Raw genomic sequence first — 17670 nt, forward strand, 5'->3', positions numbered from 1 at the left:
GTGTCAGGGTGGAGATTAGAGCTCAAGATCTGAGGGTTCACACACAACCTCGCAAAGCATGCAAGGTTCATGTCACCTGTCCACGCTGTCATGAGCCAAATATCTCTCTCTGGCACAATTTGTTTCTTTCTCATTGGTCTCTACCCCCATCTAGTGGTACTTTACATTATTGCTGGTCGCCCTTAATCCTATGGAAGCTTTTGCACCATGCAGAATTCCCAGAAAAACCTCATCACTACTTTTTATATTCGACCTAATAGGACTACTTTTCTTAAATTAGTATGCAATATATGATTTGTTAGTTTATAGCTTCTTGTTTACCAACTTTCTTACTCACTGTCAAACCTTTTGAAAATCTCATGATTATTTCAATATGTTTCATTAATATACTGTATGTTTCTTTTAGTTGTCAAATCCTCTCTATTTTTCCTTTTCATCCTCTAGTTTTTTTAAATTATTTTAACTTATTATAGTTTATTTTTATTATTGGGGGTATACATTTGTGTAATATATATAAATAACAAATTAAATATATAGATACTTTAAGAAATATTATTATAATCTATCTTATTATCTATCTCGACAAAGTTGCCTAACAATGAAACATTACATTTCAAATGATGAAACCTGCACTTTGTTTCCTCTTAGGGACAGAAGCTGTGATCTGATGAACTTCTGAGAGAGTAGTTGCTTATATACATCCAGGAAATGGAGCAACTATAATTAAATGCTGCTTAATAATGCTCTGCTCTTTGGGATTTGTTGCTGAAAACAGCTGCTTGCTAAGGGTGAAAATGACGCTTATGGGAGAGTGAATAAGTTCATATAAAAGATAGGTCTGTAAAACTAAAAAAGTATCTTTAAAATATGCAAAAATGCGGGAGGGAATGTAGTCAATTGATCTATTGTAATATAAAAATGTTGATCAGAGCAGCTTTAATTACCCTTTTTGACATTATTTTCATTTAATGCTTTCCAGAAAAACATCAACTTGTCTCACAAATTAGAAAACCTGCTGGTTATTTAATTGGTGGTCACATGCAGCATGTGTGAAATTATGATCTATACTGCGAACAAACATTCAGATCTAATTAGCAGCAGCTATTAAGCAGCTGTGGAACGTTTTTTTACTGAGGCAAATGAGCAAAAGCAAATAACAGAGGCTGCATTAAAAATCATGAATAAAACATAGAGTTGCAACACTTGACATTTAATTTTAGTTTTGTTTACACCTACAGTTTGGAGTATGCTTACAGATTTCTGCTTTTGAGGCTGCTGCAGAATTTTTGTGAATACTTTTAGGTATTTATGTCGGGTCATTTTACATATAGTATCACTTTTGCAGAAGTGCTGTGTCATGCTCAATTGGCTGAAATGTCAACCCCTAAACTCTGGGCTAAAGCCTTTTTCATAGCACAGAACTATCTCGGTAAAACAGTACATTACATTTAGTTGACTCTTTTATTCAAATCTACTCACAATAAGTGCACTTAACCATGAAGAAAGTAAATAAAGCAAGAATCCTGCAGGTACATTAGCTATGCATGAGACAAACTATTGTCAGTGCTACTGCATTGGCTCCAAAGAGGCCAAAGTCTTCTAAGTGCTACGTACAGAACAGGAAACTATTATCATTTATGTTTCGGTCAAGGTGCAGTCAAAACAGGTGGATTTTCAGTCTGCGACGCACGGTGATCTCCTGATATCAGAGAGCCATGTTTATTGGAGTGGTTAACAGTGTTTATAGATTCAGGGCTGTTAAAACATACTGATTTAATGGAATGACAGACTTTATTTATTGTGTAGAGCAAAAAACGTAGAATTACAAGACAATGACATAGAAGGAAATGTAACTTTAGGCATCCGTTTGCACACACTATGTTAAAACAGAAGTGTAAATCTGTAGCGTAGGTAAGAAATTGGAATTTTTTACCAAATGATTTAAAGCAAATGTATAGATAAACAACAGATAGTATGAAGATGACAGGTCATTTATTTTGCTGATGGGAAATCGTTTTTTTTTGTTACTGCACCTGGCAGCAGTGATGACAGACCAGCTAGTTTTGAGTAATCAAGACTTTCTTCTCCCTGCTCCTTTCCATCATGGGCTTTATAAACTGCTCAATGTTTGGTGGAATATGTACCATGAGTGGAACAAAATGAATGAATGAATGAATTATTGTCCCTCTGCAGTCGTCATCCCTGGAGTGGTTTCGGGCAGAGTGGGCTCGTAGCGGTCCATCACATCGTTGATCCAGTCGTTGTACAGGCACAGCTTAGTGTAGACGCTGGGGTCGTCATGGTTACTGCAGCCGTGACTGAACCACTGAACCCCCTGCAGCCGGCCATCACACACCATCACACTGCCTCTGTCCCACTGGAGGGAGAGAGGGGAGAGAAAGGGAGACTGTGTCAGTGGTTTATGGGTAAATGTATGCAGAGCTTGGAAGTAGTGGAGTACAAATACTTTTTTACTGTACTTATACATTTTTCTGGTATTAGTTCTTTACTCCATTACTTATTTTTCTGACAACTTTTTAATTTTACTTCTTACATGTTGAACACAAACACCTGTACTTTCTACTTCTTACATGTTGAACACAAATACCTGATCTTTCTACTTCTTACATGTTGAACCCAAATACCTGTACTTTCTACTTCTTACATGTTGAACCCAAATACCTGTACTTTCTACTTCTTACATGTTGAACACAAATACCTGTACTTTCTACTTCTTACATGTTGAACACAAATACCTGTACTTTCTACTTCTTACATGTTGAACACAAATACCTGTACTTTCTACTTGTTACATTTTCAACACAAATACCTGTACTTTCTACTTCTTACATGTTGAACACAAACACCTGTACTTTCTACTTGTTACATTTTCAACACAAATACCTGTACTTTCTACTTCTTACATGTTGAACACAAATACCTGTACTTTCTACTTCTTACATGTTGAACACAAATACCTGTACTTTCTACTTGTTACATTTTAAACACAAATACCTGTACTTTCTACTTCTTACATGTTGAACACAAATACCTGTACTTTCTACTTCTTACATGTTGAACACAAATACCTGTACTTTCTACTTGTTACATTTTCAACACAAATACCTGTACTTTCTACTTCTTACATGTTGAACACAAATACCTGTACTTTCTACTTCTTACATGTTGAACACAAATACCTGTACTTTCTACTTCTTACATGTTGAACACAAACACCTGTACTTTCTACTTCTTACATGTTGAACCCAAATACCTGTACTTTCTACTTGTTACATTTTCAACACAAATACCTGTACTTTCTACTTCTCTCATTTTCCAAACAGCTGGTTCCTTTAGTCTGAATGTGTGTTTGATGCGTGATCATTATTCTTTAGAGTCATTGCGTGCCTATTGATTTGAACACGATCCGTGTATCCATCACTTCCTGGTCTTCTCTAAAGAAGAGGGACCAATGGAAACGTTGTCATGTTGCCGTTGTTCAGCATGGAAACATTCATTAGCTAACAATGACATTATTGTTCTATTAATATAAAGGGAGGTCAGGTACTCTTTAAAACAGCTGCTTAGTTATGGGTACTTTTTACTGAAGTACATTTCGAAGCCTCTTTACTTTTACTTGAGTAAAGAAGTTTAGTCAGTACTTCTACTTTTACCAGAGTATTTTTAAACACGAGTATCTGTACTTCTACTTGAGTAAAGGATGTGTGTACTTTTGCCATCTCTGAATGTATGCGAGTCAGCAGGTAAGTTCAAACCAATAGTGGAATGTAATGAATTTACTCAAGTACTGTCCAAGGTACAATTTTGAAGTACTTTACCGGGGTATTTTGAATGTTATGCCACTTTTATTATATAATATCCTGCTTTACATTTTGTTTACTGTCAATTGGTATTTCAACATGTATTTTCTTTACTTTTTTCATGCTTTTTTATTTCTATTTTGAGATATTTTGAAATTGTTTATTTATACCCTTTTAATTTCCCTTTTGTGCAATGCCTTGTCTTTGATGCTAATGCAACGCAAACATTTCCCAAATTGGGACCAATAACTTACATCTTATCTTATCTTTACACTTCTATTCCCCCACTCATTTTGGAAGCCAATATTGTTCTTATTTTTTAACCATACATTTACTTAATAGCTTCTTAATAGCCGTAGCTTTTGTCACTTTACAGATTCAGATTAGTATCTAATATTGTTGGGAAAATCCTGAATGTACTCTTCCAATATCAGAGTAGCACATGATAACAAAGGCCCTACGTAGCTGTGAACATGACAGCATGTATGATTACCTAGAAGAGCATCAGGACTGTTTGAGGGATATGATAGCTATGTGATTAACATGAAGATTCAGCCTCTGTGGAGATAGACATGTGACAAGCATGCTCATTTCTGACGTGGAGCTAATCTGAACTAAACATTGAATACTGCTTTCTATTCCTCCATCTTGGGACTGTGTAACTCCCTCTCTTGTATATCAGCATGTGAAGGACACTGCTCAGGAACTAGTTGATGCTCTGTATGTGAGGACTACTTCCATTCTTGATAATAAATACATGTATCCTGATGTTGAAGCTCAAGCCGGTGATGAGTGATATTTTTCTACACAGTTTCTTCTTCCTCACCATGCAGTTGTCTGTGTTTGCTCGTCCAGCGCAAACCATGCCGAGGCTCCAGAACAGGAACTCTGGGAACGTGTTCATGCACGTCTGGTCATCCACAACAGGCACAGTTATACACTTCAGGTGTTGAGCTGGCTCATCTGTTTCCAAGAGAAAGAAGGCGGGTTATTACTCTGATTCAATCAAATGAAATACATCCAATTTCTCATCCCACTCTGTAACATAGGTACAAGTTTCCATTGTGATATATTCTGTCCATCACTCGTCAATCCGCCACTCATTCCTTGACAAAACCTTTTCCCCATTCCCCTCCTCAGGTTTATGGATTACTTCCCATTTTAATGCATTATCACTCCCAACACTGGAGCATTGAGGTCTAAACCTTGAGTAAATACTTCTTTCAAGGTCTAGCTCTTTTAATTACTCCTGACTGAGCATTTTGACAAGCAATTAGAAACTCCACTGATTAAAAAGAGAAGTTTTAGCCGTTATTAAAACAGAGTGTTCATGCCTTGTTAGCGCTGCAATGACTAGAATATTGATGAGCTTTTCAGCAGGAACATGCCCACCTGCTGATCACAAGCCAACATTTCCGTGACTCGCTGTGCAAATGTGCTGTTAATAGATGAACTTTTTGTATTTCTGTCTCTATATTACTCTAAGCCCAAGTTTACGATGGATGTTTCCTGCTGTGAAGTAAGTGGTTCCACTATTTCCATTGTTCCACTCTATTGGCATTTATTTGAAAGAGCATTATAAAAGAGTGAACATCAATCAAAAAGAAAATACATAAGTATTTCAGCTTTCAATCAAGCACATAAAGTAAATAACACTGCATTCATGCACTTCAGTCCAACTCAAATTAACTGTAGTTCTAAAACACAGGATGTCAGTGTTTAGAAAACCACAAATCCAACTAATTAAAAATATGTGTTTTTGACAAGTTTATTTGGGGTATTATTTTTTTTGTTAGACTTCATGCGTCACACATATGAACTTCTTTCCCCTCAAATATGTAATCTCTCCTCCCAGGCTTATTGAAGGGTCAGTTCACCTAAATTACTAATGACTTTTCTCTCTGTACCCTCTGGTGGTATTTATTAATGCAGATTGGTTGTTTTATGGTCATTCAAAAAAAGTTGGTGATAGTTTTTTTCCCTCCAAATATGGTAGGTTTGAAGATGACTGGAATATATTTTGTTGCACACACAATACAGTATAAGTAAAGGCTTTAAAAATAAACATATATTTTCGGAAAAACCCAAACCATTGGAGCAAAATAGATAATCCTCACAATGAACTGAATGATTTCTAATGAAGAAGCAGTCCTTATGAAACTGTACACACACAGGTCTGTGTAAAATTGCATCTCCATTGCATTGGAATTTATCTCTGTATTACAAAGCAGGTTTCAGAAGAGTCCCAAAAAAAGATTTAACAAATTAATTCAATGTTTTTCAGGCTTCATTTTCATGAGAAACACCAAACGTAGAACATCTGGCCCTGATGACAGGTCAATGATATATCTCTATATTGCAAAGCAGGTTTCACAAAATTCCCAAAAAGATTTAACAAATGAATACAAAAAAATGTCAGGCTTCATTTTGATGAGAAACAGCATACGTAAAACATCTATTACAAAAATGAGTGAACACTTGTAGACTATATCAGGGAATGCTGGCTTTGCTTTAATTACACTACATTCTAACATAGTGTTAATGAGTTAATGAGAAGTTAATGAGGTGTAAAAGCCATGTCGCTCCTATAAATCCACTCACATTGATTTGGGACGGTGGACCCCCAGCCGCTGACCTGGCAGGTCTCTCCGGGCCGGGGGCAGCGGGCAGGCAGAGGGACGGGCTGCACGTCCTGGGTGAGGAGGGCGGGCTCAGCCAGGCGGACCATGGTGAGGCTGTGCAGGGGCGAGCGGTACGGACTGTGACGGATCACATCAGCAACGTAGATGTGCTGCTCGGTGCCCTCGTCCACCGTCACATCGTGCTCCCCAAGAGAGGCTACGGTCCTGTAGGATCTGCAGGGACAGAGTGAGAGAGACTTTCATTTATTAGATTTAATTTAGACTTTACAGACCTCAGGCAGACACAGTTCCACGACTGAGGAACAGGAAGCTTTAATGAGAAATTAGCAGGTTATTGAATGAAGTTAAACAGGCCCTATTCTGATTTTTGGTGTTTTCCTTTTCCTGTAGTGCCGCTCGCGACACAGACCCTGTAGGTAGATCATTTGGACTTGGTCATTTTAAAAGTAGCTCCCTAGCTGAAAAAGTGTGGGCACCCCTGCTGTAGTGTGTTACATAATGTAGGTTGTTGTGCATGTAAATGGTCTACAAAGGCTAAAATCCCAAAGTTGTCCCCCCCCCTGCCTGCAACGCCTAAATTGGACTCCTTTGTTACTTCCGTAACATATTGACATCGCTATGTAACACTAACGCTTCTATTGGCTGGTTCTCCATAAAGCCTTTACATCTTTAAATTGATATGATTCAAAATGCTAGCAAAGAAGGTCTAACCTACTCATGACCATCACTCGTTTATTTCTTCAGGAAAATGCGCCAGATGTTGGGAAAGCTGAACACTGAAGGTCATACTGAAAAGGCGGCAGCAATAACATTAATCAGGTAATGCTATTTTTTTTATTAAACACGTGTTATTCTAACAGAGCAGAAAGTATCCGGCACCTCAGCCAGGTTTTTACCAAGCTTACATTTGATTGTACTGCTGATACTTTGGTGAAGTTGGATGCATAATAAATGTCAGTGCTTCTATTCGGATTCGGAACATACGGCATAACCAAAACAAATGCAGTTTTATTTTACATAAAATGTTTAGTTTTTACCCTCAAAAGAGTCACTCTCAGGTCTTCTGCTTCCCTTAGCCTCACTGCACCCCCTTCCGTTTAACCACCATGGGGTCTAGAGCCTTCAGCCGCTCTGCACCCCGCCTCTGGAACTCCCTCCCACCTGAGATCCGCAACACTGACTCTCTCCCCATTTTCAAATCACGTCTCAAAACACATCTCTTCACACTCGCATATCCACCCTGATCATTATCCATCACACGTCCTCTGTTTTATTTATTTTATTTTTTATATAGGCTACTGCATTGTCTTGTTTATGTTTCTTATGCTGGTGTTATGTATTGTGTATCTTGTTTTTTCTGTGTTTGTACGGCGACCTTGAGAGCCTTGAAAGGCGCCTATATAACATAAATTAATTATTATTATTAAAAATGTCCAATCACATTAAAACAAGAATGTATGCCAGTCGTACATTTTCATTCAGCACTAACTAGTACTTACTTGGGTGTACATTCAAAAGAGGTTACGATCCACCACGGGTCGATGAGCGCTCCGCTGCAGGACACTCCTCCCCCGTGCAGATACACCTGCCAGGGTCTGGAGTGAGGCTGGCACACCTTGAAGTCCTCCAGAGGAGACGCTCCTGTAACACACCAAGACCACAGAGAAACTGAACATCTACTCCAATGTTAATCTCTTTTATTTTACACATAACATAGTAAATATCTACCTGCGAGCCCCAAAGCAACCCCCAGTAGGAACAGATGCATGTTGTTTTTGTTGAGTTAGTATCTCTGACAATGTGAGATTAGTCTGGTGTATTTATATCCACACACCTTTTTGAGGACAGTGGGAGGAACACACTGCTTTATTACTAACCAGCATGATTTCCAGTACAACCTTATCAGAGACAATTTGAACACGTCCGGTTAACACTATGTTGTACTGGTGACACACCTTGTTTATAAGGAAGAAGAAAGACCCGTACTCATGGTACATACAATAAATCGTTTATCCATAATAGATTGCATTTCACATTTTGGTGAAGTTAATTTCTTCTTAATAGCAAAAATCTGCTGTGAACAGATTCTTTTAGCTTTTTGGGATGTATTAAAGACAGTTTTTATGGGTAGTCTGTGCTAAGTAAGTGCACTTTATAATGAATAATTGTGTCATAGATAAATGAACAAAGCTTTGTTGCACCACAAGTAGTAATTGTGGGGGAAACTTCTGTGTAGCAATGCAGTGGGAGTCACCGACTCATGAAGGAGACACGGGAAGAGCAGGAGCTTTGATGTCAAACATTGATGGTTTATTTAGAAGGTTCGGCCATTCACATCACAAGTCCAAGAGCCAGAGGTTCTGACTTCACGGGAGAGTTGCCACGTCAATTCTGGAGTGCCTCTCTCTCGTTAGCCCATTTAACTGGTTTCACAGAGAGTAATCAACATATTTGAGAAGATAGCCTAAACAGGTGGGAACACTGAGTTACTTGCGTCTGACACTTATGGCCTCGAAGATTTCACACCTTGGAGTCCACAAACACCGAGAAGGAAGTGTCCCAGTGTACCCACAACAATAAACCATCTGTGACCTAGGGTTGCCCGGTCTTAGAATGGGAACAACAACATTATGGCTGAAGCAGCCTATCTCCTTAAAGGAAATAACAGACGTCAGGGTTGGTCATGCACGTCATATCTAGGAGTCTAGGACAATTATTTCCCTAACAGTAATGATGAAGAAGATAAGAGTGGAGATATTATACCCACTGCTGTTATAAAGTAATATTTGACCATGATGCAATATTAAAGGCATGTCTTAAAATATCACAGATTGCACAGCTCTGCTGCTGCTCTTTGGGAAACCATATATTTGATAATAGTATTCTCTTCCCCCCTCAAGTGTTTAGGAAAATGTATTCTTCCACTTTATAAATAATTACTTCTTGAATTATTATTCAGGCCGAGTTACCCTTACAAAGCTGGTTAACATTTCACACGTTCAGTATTTTTATTGACTGAAGTACAAATGATGGTACTATGGTATCTATCTATCTATCTATCCATCTATCTATCTATCTATCTATCTATCTATCTAGCTATCTATCTATCTATCTATCTATCTATCTATCTATCTATCTATCTATCTATCTATCTATCTATCTATCTATCTATCTATCTATCTATCTATCTATCTATCTATCTATCTATCTATCTCTATCTATCTATCTATCTATCTATCTATCTATCTATCTATCTATCTATCTATCTATCTATCTATCTATCTATCTATCTATCTATCTATCTATCTATCTATCTATCTATCTATCTATCTATCTATCTATCTATCTATCTATCTATCTATCCATCTATCTATCTATCTATCTATCTATCAACTGCGTTTGGGTCCTATTTCCTACCAAACCCCTGACAATTGTCCCTCTATTTTTAGATAACAATATATAAAAAACTGTCCACAATCAAAGACTAATTTCACTTCAGGTTGATAGCAAGCCACCCCAGATATTCATTCAGAGAATATTAGGACATTCTGATGTAGAGTTTCAAATAAAAGATCTTTGAAATCTCATAAATGAGTTATCTACATCGAAACAGACATCAGAAAGTCCTAATATGTTGATGTAAATAGAGGGACGTTCGCTCTTATATGAGATTTCAAAGATCAGAATGACCTGATACCTACCTTCCTAAAGATTCAGGTATAACAACAAATATTATTGTATACACACACTTCAAGTACCATCCATTTTAAGTGGGTAAGCTCTTAAAGTGTTCATTAATTATTAGAGACATAAATGCTCCCAAATCAAAACTGACATTAGAATCAAATGAAACACATTTTGTAAAAAGCCAGACACACATGTTTAATTTTCTTCTCTTCGCTGTATTATTTATGTGTGAATTTCTCTCTGTTTTGCAGCAGCTGCAGATTCCCTCAGATGAAATAACCTTAGTGTTAAAGCCAGATGGGATAGCAGTCAGCTATTGATCAAATTCATTTTACACAAATACTGATATCAAGCAAACAGTACAAATCATCTCACTTTGATTTATATAACAACAGGGCTGCAAACGCACAGATCTGTATGTGTCACTACAGTATATCTGAATTATGATTATTCAATGAATTGTAAAGTAACAGTAATGGTTGTTGTCCTATGTCTGTCTGAAACCCGATACATCATGTGGGGAACAAATGAAAAAGATGGTGTTTTTAATCCTTTGTTGGTGTTGGTTGTAGCTTCAGACAAGCCACATGTTGCAGATGTATGCACTAATTAAAACATCACAGCAGTCCTGCATCACTACTTGTCAGAATCAACAGAAAGAAACCCCTCAGTCTTTGATGTTTATGCATCTCTGTCAGTTTCTCCGCGCTCACATTTGACATGTTGTTCCTTTTCATCCATTATTAATTTGCAACACAAGCGACTGTTCTGGTGCGGCCTCGGCTGATAAAAGCACTCATTGCAGATTTATTCAGACAAAATCACGTGATTCTTTCCATCAGTGAGATCAAAAGGAAAAGCCAGAGCGGGATATGAGAAATATGCACAATTTAAAACATCAAAACAGTAAACCTAATTATCATTTATCCACAGGAGACACCAGTTTGTGTTGTATAAATATTTTATTTCAAGATATGACACTTTTTCAGAGGTGAAATAACTGAGAAGAAACCCATAGGTGGCGATATATTGTTTAATTATACGTGTTTGTTTTCCACCCAGGGAAAATGCTGTTGGTACATGATAACTTGACTCCAGATGCTCTAACTGGTTCTGTTCTTGTTCTTCTGTGCAAGCTGTTGTTTTCTCCAAGGATTACATTCCTCTTTTGGTGGTTATCATCATATAGCAGCAGTACAGTGGCCCGAGTAAGCGCCACAGAGAGCAGGAAGTCCATTTTTGTAAAAAGCTTAAAATGTCAGATGACGTTATGACCTTTCTTGTGGAAAGTCCTCATGCTGTCAGAAAGGCTACATGAGAAATCAGTTTCTGTTTACTTCTGGTACAGGCCGTGGTAAATCTGGTCTTGCATGATTCCAGCGTAGGTGGTCACGACGTTGGTGGTTTCAGTGTAAAGGTTCCTGTGGGAAACACAGTAAATATAAATCAATACTTTAGTTGTTCAGCATCAGTGAATCTGCATTTAAGCAGAGGTGGGAAGTAGTGGAGTACAAATACTTTGTTACTGTACTTTAGTCCTTTTTTTCGACTTTTTACTTTTACTTCTTACATTTTTAACACAAATACCTGTACTTTGTACTTCTTACATTTTCAAAACAGGCTGGTTACTTTAGTTTGAATCTGCGTTTGGTGGCGTGATCATTATTATTCAGAGTCATTGGGTGCCTATTGATTTTAACACAATCCGTGTATCCATAATTTCCTGGTCTTCTCTAAAGAAGAGGGACCAATGAAAACTTGGCTCGATTAATGTTCTATTTATATAAAGGGAGGTCAGGTACTCTATAAAACAGTTGGTACTATAGTTTTGGGTACTTTTTACTGAGTACATTTCGAGGCCCATACTTCTTTACTTTTACTTGAGTAAAGAAGTTTAGTCAGTACTTCTACTTTTACCAGAGTATTATTAAACATGAGTATCTGTACTTCTACTTGAGTAAAGGATGTGTGCTCCTTTCCACTCTGCAAGATCACTGGAGCTGTTTTTACGGTAAGACTGCATTAAAGGTCACCTATTATGCAAAATCCACTTTTTCATGTCTCTTCTACATCAGCATGTGTCCCCTCTGTGTAAAGAGATTCTGAAAGTTTCAGGAAAAAAGATTCGCTCACTTTTTGTCCTGATCCATTTATATAAAAACCTGTCTGAAAATGTGCTGATCAGATTTTGGCTCCCCCACCTGATCACCTGAATCTCCTCCTAGAGCACCATTGTGTTCTTTTTAACCAAATATCTCTCAGAGGGGCGTGGGGATTGGCTCCTTATTTTCATCCTCCTTATTATGGGATGCTGCAATGATCTGTTTGGTATTTCGAGCCAAACACTTCAGAGACATGTTTTGTATATATCTGAGACCTATATGGCTGAAAAACAGTATAATAGGGGACTTTTAAGCTCTCTTACTTTGCCTTCTCCTCCAGCTTCATGCCCTTGATGTTCTCCAGGTATTCATTGGCAGTGTTGACAACGCCGGAATAGTAGGTCTTGACGGTGTCTGTGAACTTGGCCAGAGTCCCCTTCTCCTGCACCACCTCCTCCTGCACCACCCCCTGAGTGTCCTCAGCCTGCCTCGACACACGGAAGCTCTCAGCGTCTGCACAAAACAGGTCAGAGGTGTCAAAGGGTGCCACATTTCATCAGGAAAGAAATACATCAAGGACCTGTGTCATTTGTACATAGCTACAGTGTAGTTATGACAATGAACATCTTAGGTCACATGCTCCTCCAACAGTGCAACACAAAAACACAGATGAAATAGTGCAAGTAAATAAATAAATAAAATATAATATAATAGAAATAGTGCAGAATAGTCTATGTATACAAGTAATTGGAATGTTGATATAAGTTGCAAACAGATGAATGTTATAGATGTTCTTTCAAAAGTTCAGGTAGTATGAAACAGTCCATATTATCCATCTCAGATTCATCCTATTCTGAATTTAATTTAAAGATCTGATAAAAGGCTTACTGAGAGCGAGGAGTGCAACCAGCACGGTGATGACCAGCAGCTTATTCATGGTGTCACTCGTAGCTGTGAGGAGAGAAGAAACAGGGTAAATCTTACGGCACTTTATCCACTAGGGTGAGACATTGTCATACATTTCTCCATGTGTGTAATTAACACTGTCTTTGACTGAAGCATCTTTTTCACTCTTCTAGCATAAGAATACAAGTGTTTTCCCATTTAAATCCTGTTGAACATGCATCTTATTCCTAAAACACTCAGTTGCCTTCAAATGTTGTCATATCTAACACAACATGCATGCTTTTCCAATACAGTTGCAGTCTATCCAATGTTTGAAGTGAAGTCAAAGTGTGGTTACTTACTGTATTCCTCTCCAGAAAACTGAGTAAGAGGCTCCACTGTCCCAGCCTGTTTATATAGGAGCGTGAACGTGTTGACTTGTCGCTCACGGAGCCAAAGTGCACTCTGGGATAGATAAACCTGCGCTGTTGTCCGGAGTGCTAATGTGGGAGTTTGTGTGCCATTGTGTCTTGATTAAACAGACATCTGTGTTAACACAAGGATGTGAATAAAAGAATATAAAGAGACTTGAAACATAATCAAAATCCACTGATTGGGACTTATGAGCAAAGGGCCTGAAGGGGAGGTGAGGTGAAGGGTGGGGGGGGGGGGGGGGGGGATCATCAGGTTCCAGGTCACTGTGTGTGATGCAAACTTTGAATTCACTCAGATCAAATATTTCACATTGATTGCGTTAGTTCATCAAAGCAGCTTACACCTTGCCCTGTCAACAACCTCAGTGAGGGGCTCTTGTGAGTTGCATAATGGTGGTGATGCGTTCATGCCACATTACAATAGTCCTAAGTCCTATTAAGGCGACCCTGAGTCTAGAGTGGTGAACACGTCATCCTGCGACTTCAGGTTATGAAATATTTAGGCCAGATAGATTATCTTTATGTGTCTGCAGTTAAAAGACACCTTGCTTGTTTTAATGGAAGTTTATTCGGGGTTAATTATAATGTTCTCTCTTCTCTGTTTCCTATCAGTGGGGTTTCTTAATGTAGAAACAACTGTTTGACCACATTATTTGTTAGAAAAGGCGCCTAAAATGTCAAGTTTTATATTACTATTATTTTTAATTGTGCTTGTGGTGTGGTCGTACAACTCTAATTTCGTTTTTATTAATTATAATACCTTGTTTATCACGCCATAACCAAAAAAAAGAATTTTTATTTCATTAATTTAATTTTTTATAGATTTTTCTGTTTGTAGCCTTGAGGTTGGTCGATATTGTTGGCTGTTGTTAAAGGTGGAGTCATAGGTTTTGTAAACGATTGTTGATATTTCAACTGAACACTCAGTTCAAATACAAATAAATAGATTTACCGTCTCTGATGCTTCTCTCTTTGTACGTCCTTGGCCTTTCCCCCTGTTCTGTGTCGGAGTATTACGCCACCTTTAGCTGATTGGCTGAAATAGAGAGTTGTCTAGCTCCGTCTGGCTTCATTTGTTTCCTATTTCCAGAGCTAGGTCTCCAGTATTTTTAATGTTTCATAGCACACTCAAACGAAAAGACAGTGGGACGTGAGGAAATATTATCTGAATTTGTCAAAGTGTATTGCATTTGATTTTATCACTTCACTTACAGTATGCCGTTTGCCGCAAAACATTTGTTCACAATGTAGTTCCATAATGTTTGTTTTTGAAGTTGTGCTTGTAAAAAGCAGACACTGTTTTATATACAGACAATGTTGGAAAGAAACTAAGTAGGGAGACCAGGGACAGTTGCAACACGGGTCGGTTGTAACACATTCAATATCTCCAATCACAAACAAGCTAGAGTGATGACACTCACTCTGCACATGCGCAGTTAGATGGTAAGATCGCTGAGAAAAAAGGAGCCACGTTTGAATTTCTCGCGTAACGGTACGTCCACACAGCAGCTTTGAAAAAATCTTGAAAATCTTGGAGCTGGGCGTGTCTGAAAGCTTGGGGATTTTTTGCGAGCAACGCAACCAACAACCAATCACATGAATCTCCCGCCCCCGACATACAAAGCAAAAAACCCCGGGGATTTTATGCGAGCAATATATATATATATATATTTATATATAAACTCCCCAAACAGGCGAAAACCTACCAGTTTCACCCACTGTCTCTGCCACCTCCCTCCATGCCTGGTTCCTCCGGTTTGTATCCCGGTAAATAGTCTGGTCGTAAAGAACCGGGTGATTTGCTACCGTAATTTCTCGTTTGGAATATGAGGAAATGAACTGCGGTCTGGCTCTCCCTGCTTACACGCGGTTTGATTGGCTAGCGCTTGTACTGTCAGATTTGCATAAACGGGATTTGATTGGCTGGCTTCCAGCTCAGCTTCAAAAGTTGAACATTGCTCAACTTTTGAACATTGCTCAACTTTTGAATCCTGAAAATCCTGGAAATCCTGGAAATCTTCGCTTCGCTCCCTCACAATGCAGTTCGGCGAAAAGCGAGGCAAAGTGACGTCATCCCCATTCAAAGTCAATGGGCAGAGAAGCGTTGGAAGCGTTGGAAGATTTGTTTAAAGCTGCTGTGTGGATGTACCGTAACAGCCCCTACACACGGCGGCGTGCGTTGCCGCTTGGCGGTGGGCGTGTCTTGAGCTTGGGGAGTCAACGCGAGCAACGCGACCAACAACCAATCACATGAATGTCCCGCCCCGGACATACAAAGCAAAGCATTCATGCTACATCCATGCTGGCTAAATATACTGTCTATGCTTGCTAGCTGTCCATTCAAACGAAGTACACTGGCTATAAACTCCCCAAACAGGCGAAAACCTACCAGTTTCACCCACTGTCTCTGTATGTAAAGAGGGACTGGTCATAGAGTACCGGGTGATTCCCTACCGCCACGATAATTTTCTCCTCCATTTTTTGACATATGGAAAATAACTGCGTCTGGCTCTCCCAACATACACGCGGTTTGATTGGCTAGTGCTTGTACTGTCAGATTTGCATACGCGGGATTTGATTGACTGACGCCTCCGTCGAGGCGGCAAAAGTAGAACATTGCTCTACTTTTGCAGCGAGCACCGCGAGAGAAGCTACGCTTTGCTCCCACAATGCAGTTCGGCGAATCGTGACGTCATCCCATTCAAAGTGAATGGGCAGAAGCGTTGAAGCGGCAACGCACGCCGCCGTGTGTAGGGGCCGTAAGATATCAGCAAAAGTGTGTTTCTGAGGTAAAATATTAACTACAATTATATGATGTATTTTTTGGATACTGTCTTGAGTTCAAATGTCTAGGAATCCAAACTAGTATTATTAGAATCACTGTTTTGTAAGCTACAAATATAACTAGCTAAATATGGGTCAAGCTAGCAATTAGGCAGGTTCACAGGGGGTGGAAGCAAGACTGGTGGTCCTGGGACGGTTGTAACGTGGCACATTTACAATGATGGCTCATTTGCTTGAATGATCAATTGTTCATTCAAGCATACAGTTGTATTGTTGATTGGTGTGCATTGTCCCTGTAAAAATAAACAGAATAAAATACTGTACAGTAGGCCTAAAGTGTGTGTTTACAGTATGCCAAATGTCAGAAAGAGGAAGACAGACAGGGGAGTGCCACTTGCTCTGCTGCAGAGGGCCTCAAATGAAGTTGAGAAGGGCAAATCATTCAGGGAAGTGGCAAAGTCCCTGGATATATGCCATGTCACCCTGTACCGGTTCCATACAAAGAGGCTGAGGTTGGAGAGTCAGGGATCACAAACACCCCCAAGAGTAGGCTACTGGACACCAAAGAAGGTGTTCTCAACAGAGCAGGAGATGCTTTTGAGAGACTACCTGATGGAGGCAGCTGATTTATATTATAGTCTCAGCTCAAAGGAGGTAGGTCCACATAATTAAGGTAGAATAGGCTATCTATACAGAACAAAAGAAAAGTAAGTGATCACGTATATTTAGGCCTATAGTGAACAGACAAGTGAAATATGTTCTCACCCATGTCCGTCCACATCCAAAAGCTGGACCAAGGAAGCAGACCACAAAGGGGAGAAAAACAAGAGAAACCGCTGTCCTCACAGACACTCCTATAAAAAATCTACTCGAGGCTGAGAAAAAAATATCTAACGCAAAGAAGTCTAAAGCGAAGACAAAAATCAATATCTGTAACAACAACAAAAAACAACAAGAAGGAGAAGGTGCAGGACTCATCTGATGAAGATGAGGCCCAATACTGCATTGTGTGCCTGGAGAGCTACTCCAGGTCCAAGGAGATCTGGCTGCAGTGTTGCTCCTGTAAAGCCTGGGCACACAAGGACTGCACAGATGGAAGTGCCTTTTACACCTGCCACAACTGTGAATCTGATTAATTCTGGTGTTCTGTTTTAAGTTCTGTTCATTGTTTGATGGAGGATGTGTGAAACCCCATTACAATCTTGTTGCTTTAGAATTTGACAGCTTTCCCTATTTTTTTTGTCATGCAGTGTGAAAAAAGGTAACCGTTATTAACATGTTATAACCGTGCGTGGCATGTGTTACAACTGTCCCT

At 39.0% G+C, this 17670-nt stretch overlaps 2 protein-coding genes across 2 annotated transcripts; both read right to left on the reverse strand.

The window, feature by feature from the left end:
• Window positions 1-1782: 1782 nt before the first annotated feature.
• Window positions 1783-17141, reverse strand: LOC117557545 (trypsinogen-like protein 3). The gene is made up of 5 exons (XM_034233435.1): window positions 17121-17141; window positions 7963-8104; window positions 6423-6676; window positions 4648-4784; window positions 1783-2377 (listed from the first exon to the last, which is right to left on the reverse strand). Exons 1-5 carry the CDS (start codon window positions 17134-17136, stop codon window positions 2177-2179), a joined length of 750 nt encoding a protein of 249 aa, XP_034089326.1. The 5' UTR covers window positions 17137-17141; the 3' UTR covers window positions 1783-2176.
• On the reverse strand, window positions 11094-13728 carry apoc2 (apolipoprotein C-II). The gene is made up of 4 exons (XM_034233456.1): window positions 13500-13728; window positions 13141-13203; window positions 12576-12765; window positions 11094-11571 (listed from the first exon to the last, which is right to left on the reverse strand). The coding sequence occupies exons 2-4, from the start codon at window positions 13187-13189 to the stop codon at window positions 11484-11486; spliced, it is 327 nt and encodes a 108-aa protein (XP_034089347.1). The 5' UTR covers window positions 13190-13203; window positions 13500-13728; the 3' UTR covers window positions 11094-11483.
• Window positions 17142-17670: the final 529 nt, after the last annotated feature.

The sequence above is a fragment of the Gymnodraco acuticeps genome, unplaced genomic scaffold (assembly GCF_902827175.1).
Source record: "Gymnodraco acuticeps unplaced genomic scaffold, fGymAcu1.1, whole genome shotgun sequence".
Taxonomy (NCBI): domain Eukaryota; kingdom Metazoa; phylum Chordata; class Actinopteri; order Perciformes; family Bathydraconidae; genus Gymnodraco; species Gymnodraco acuticeps.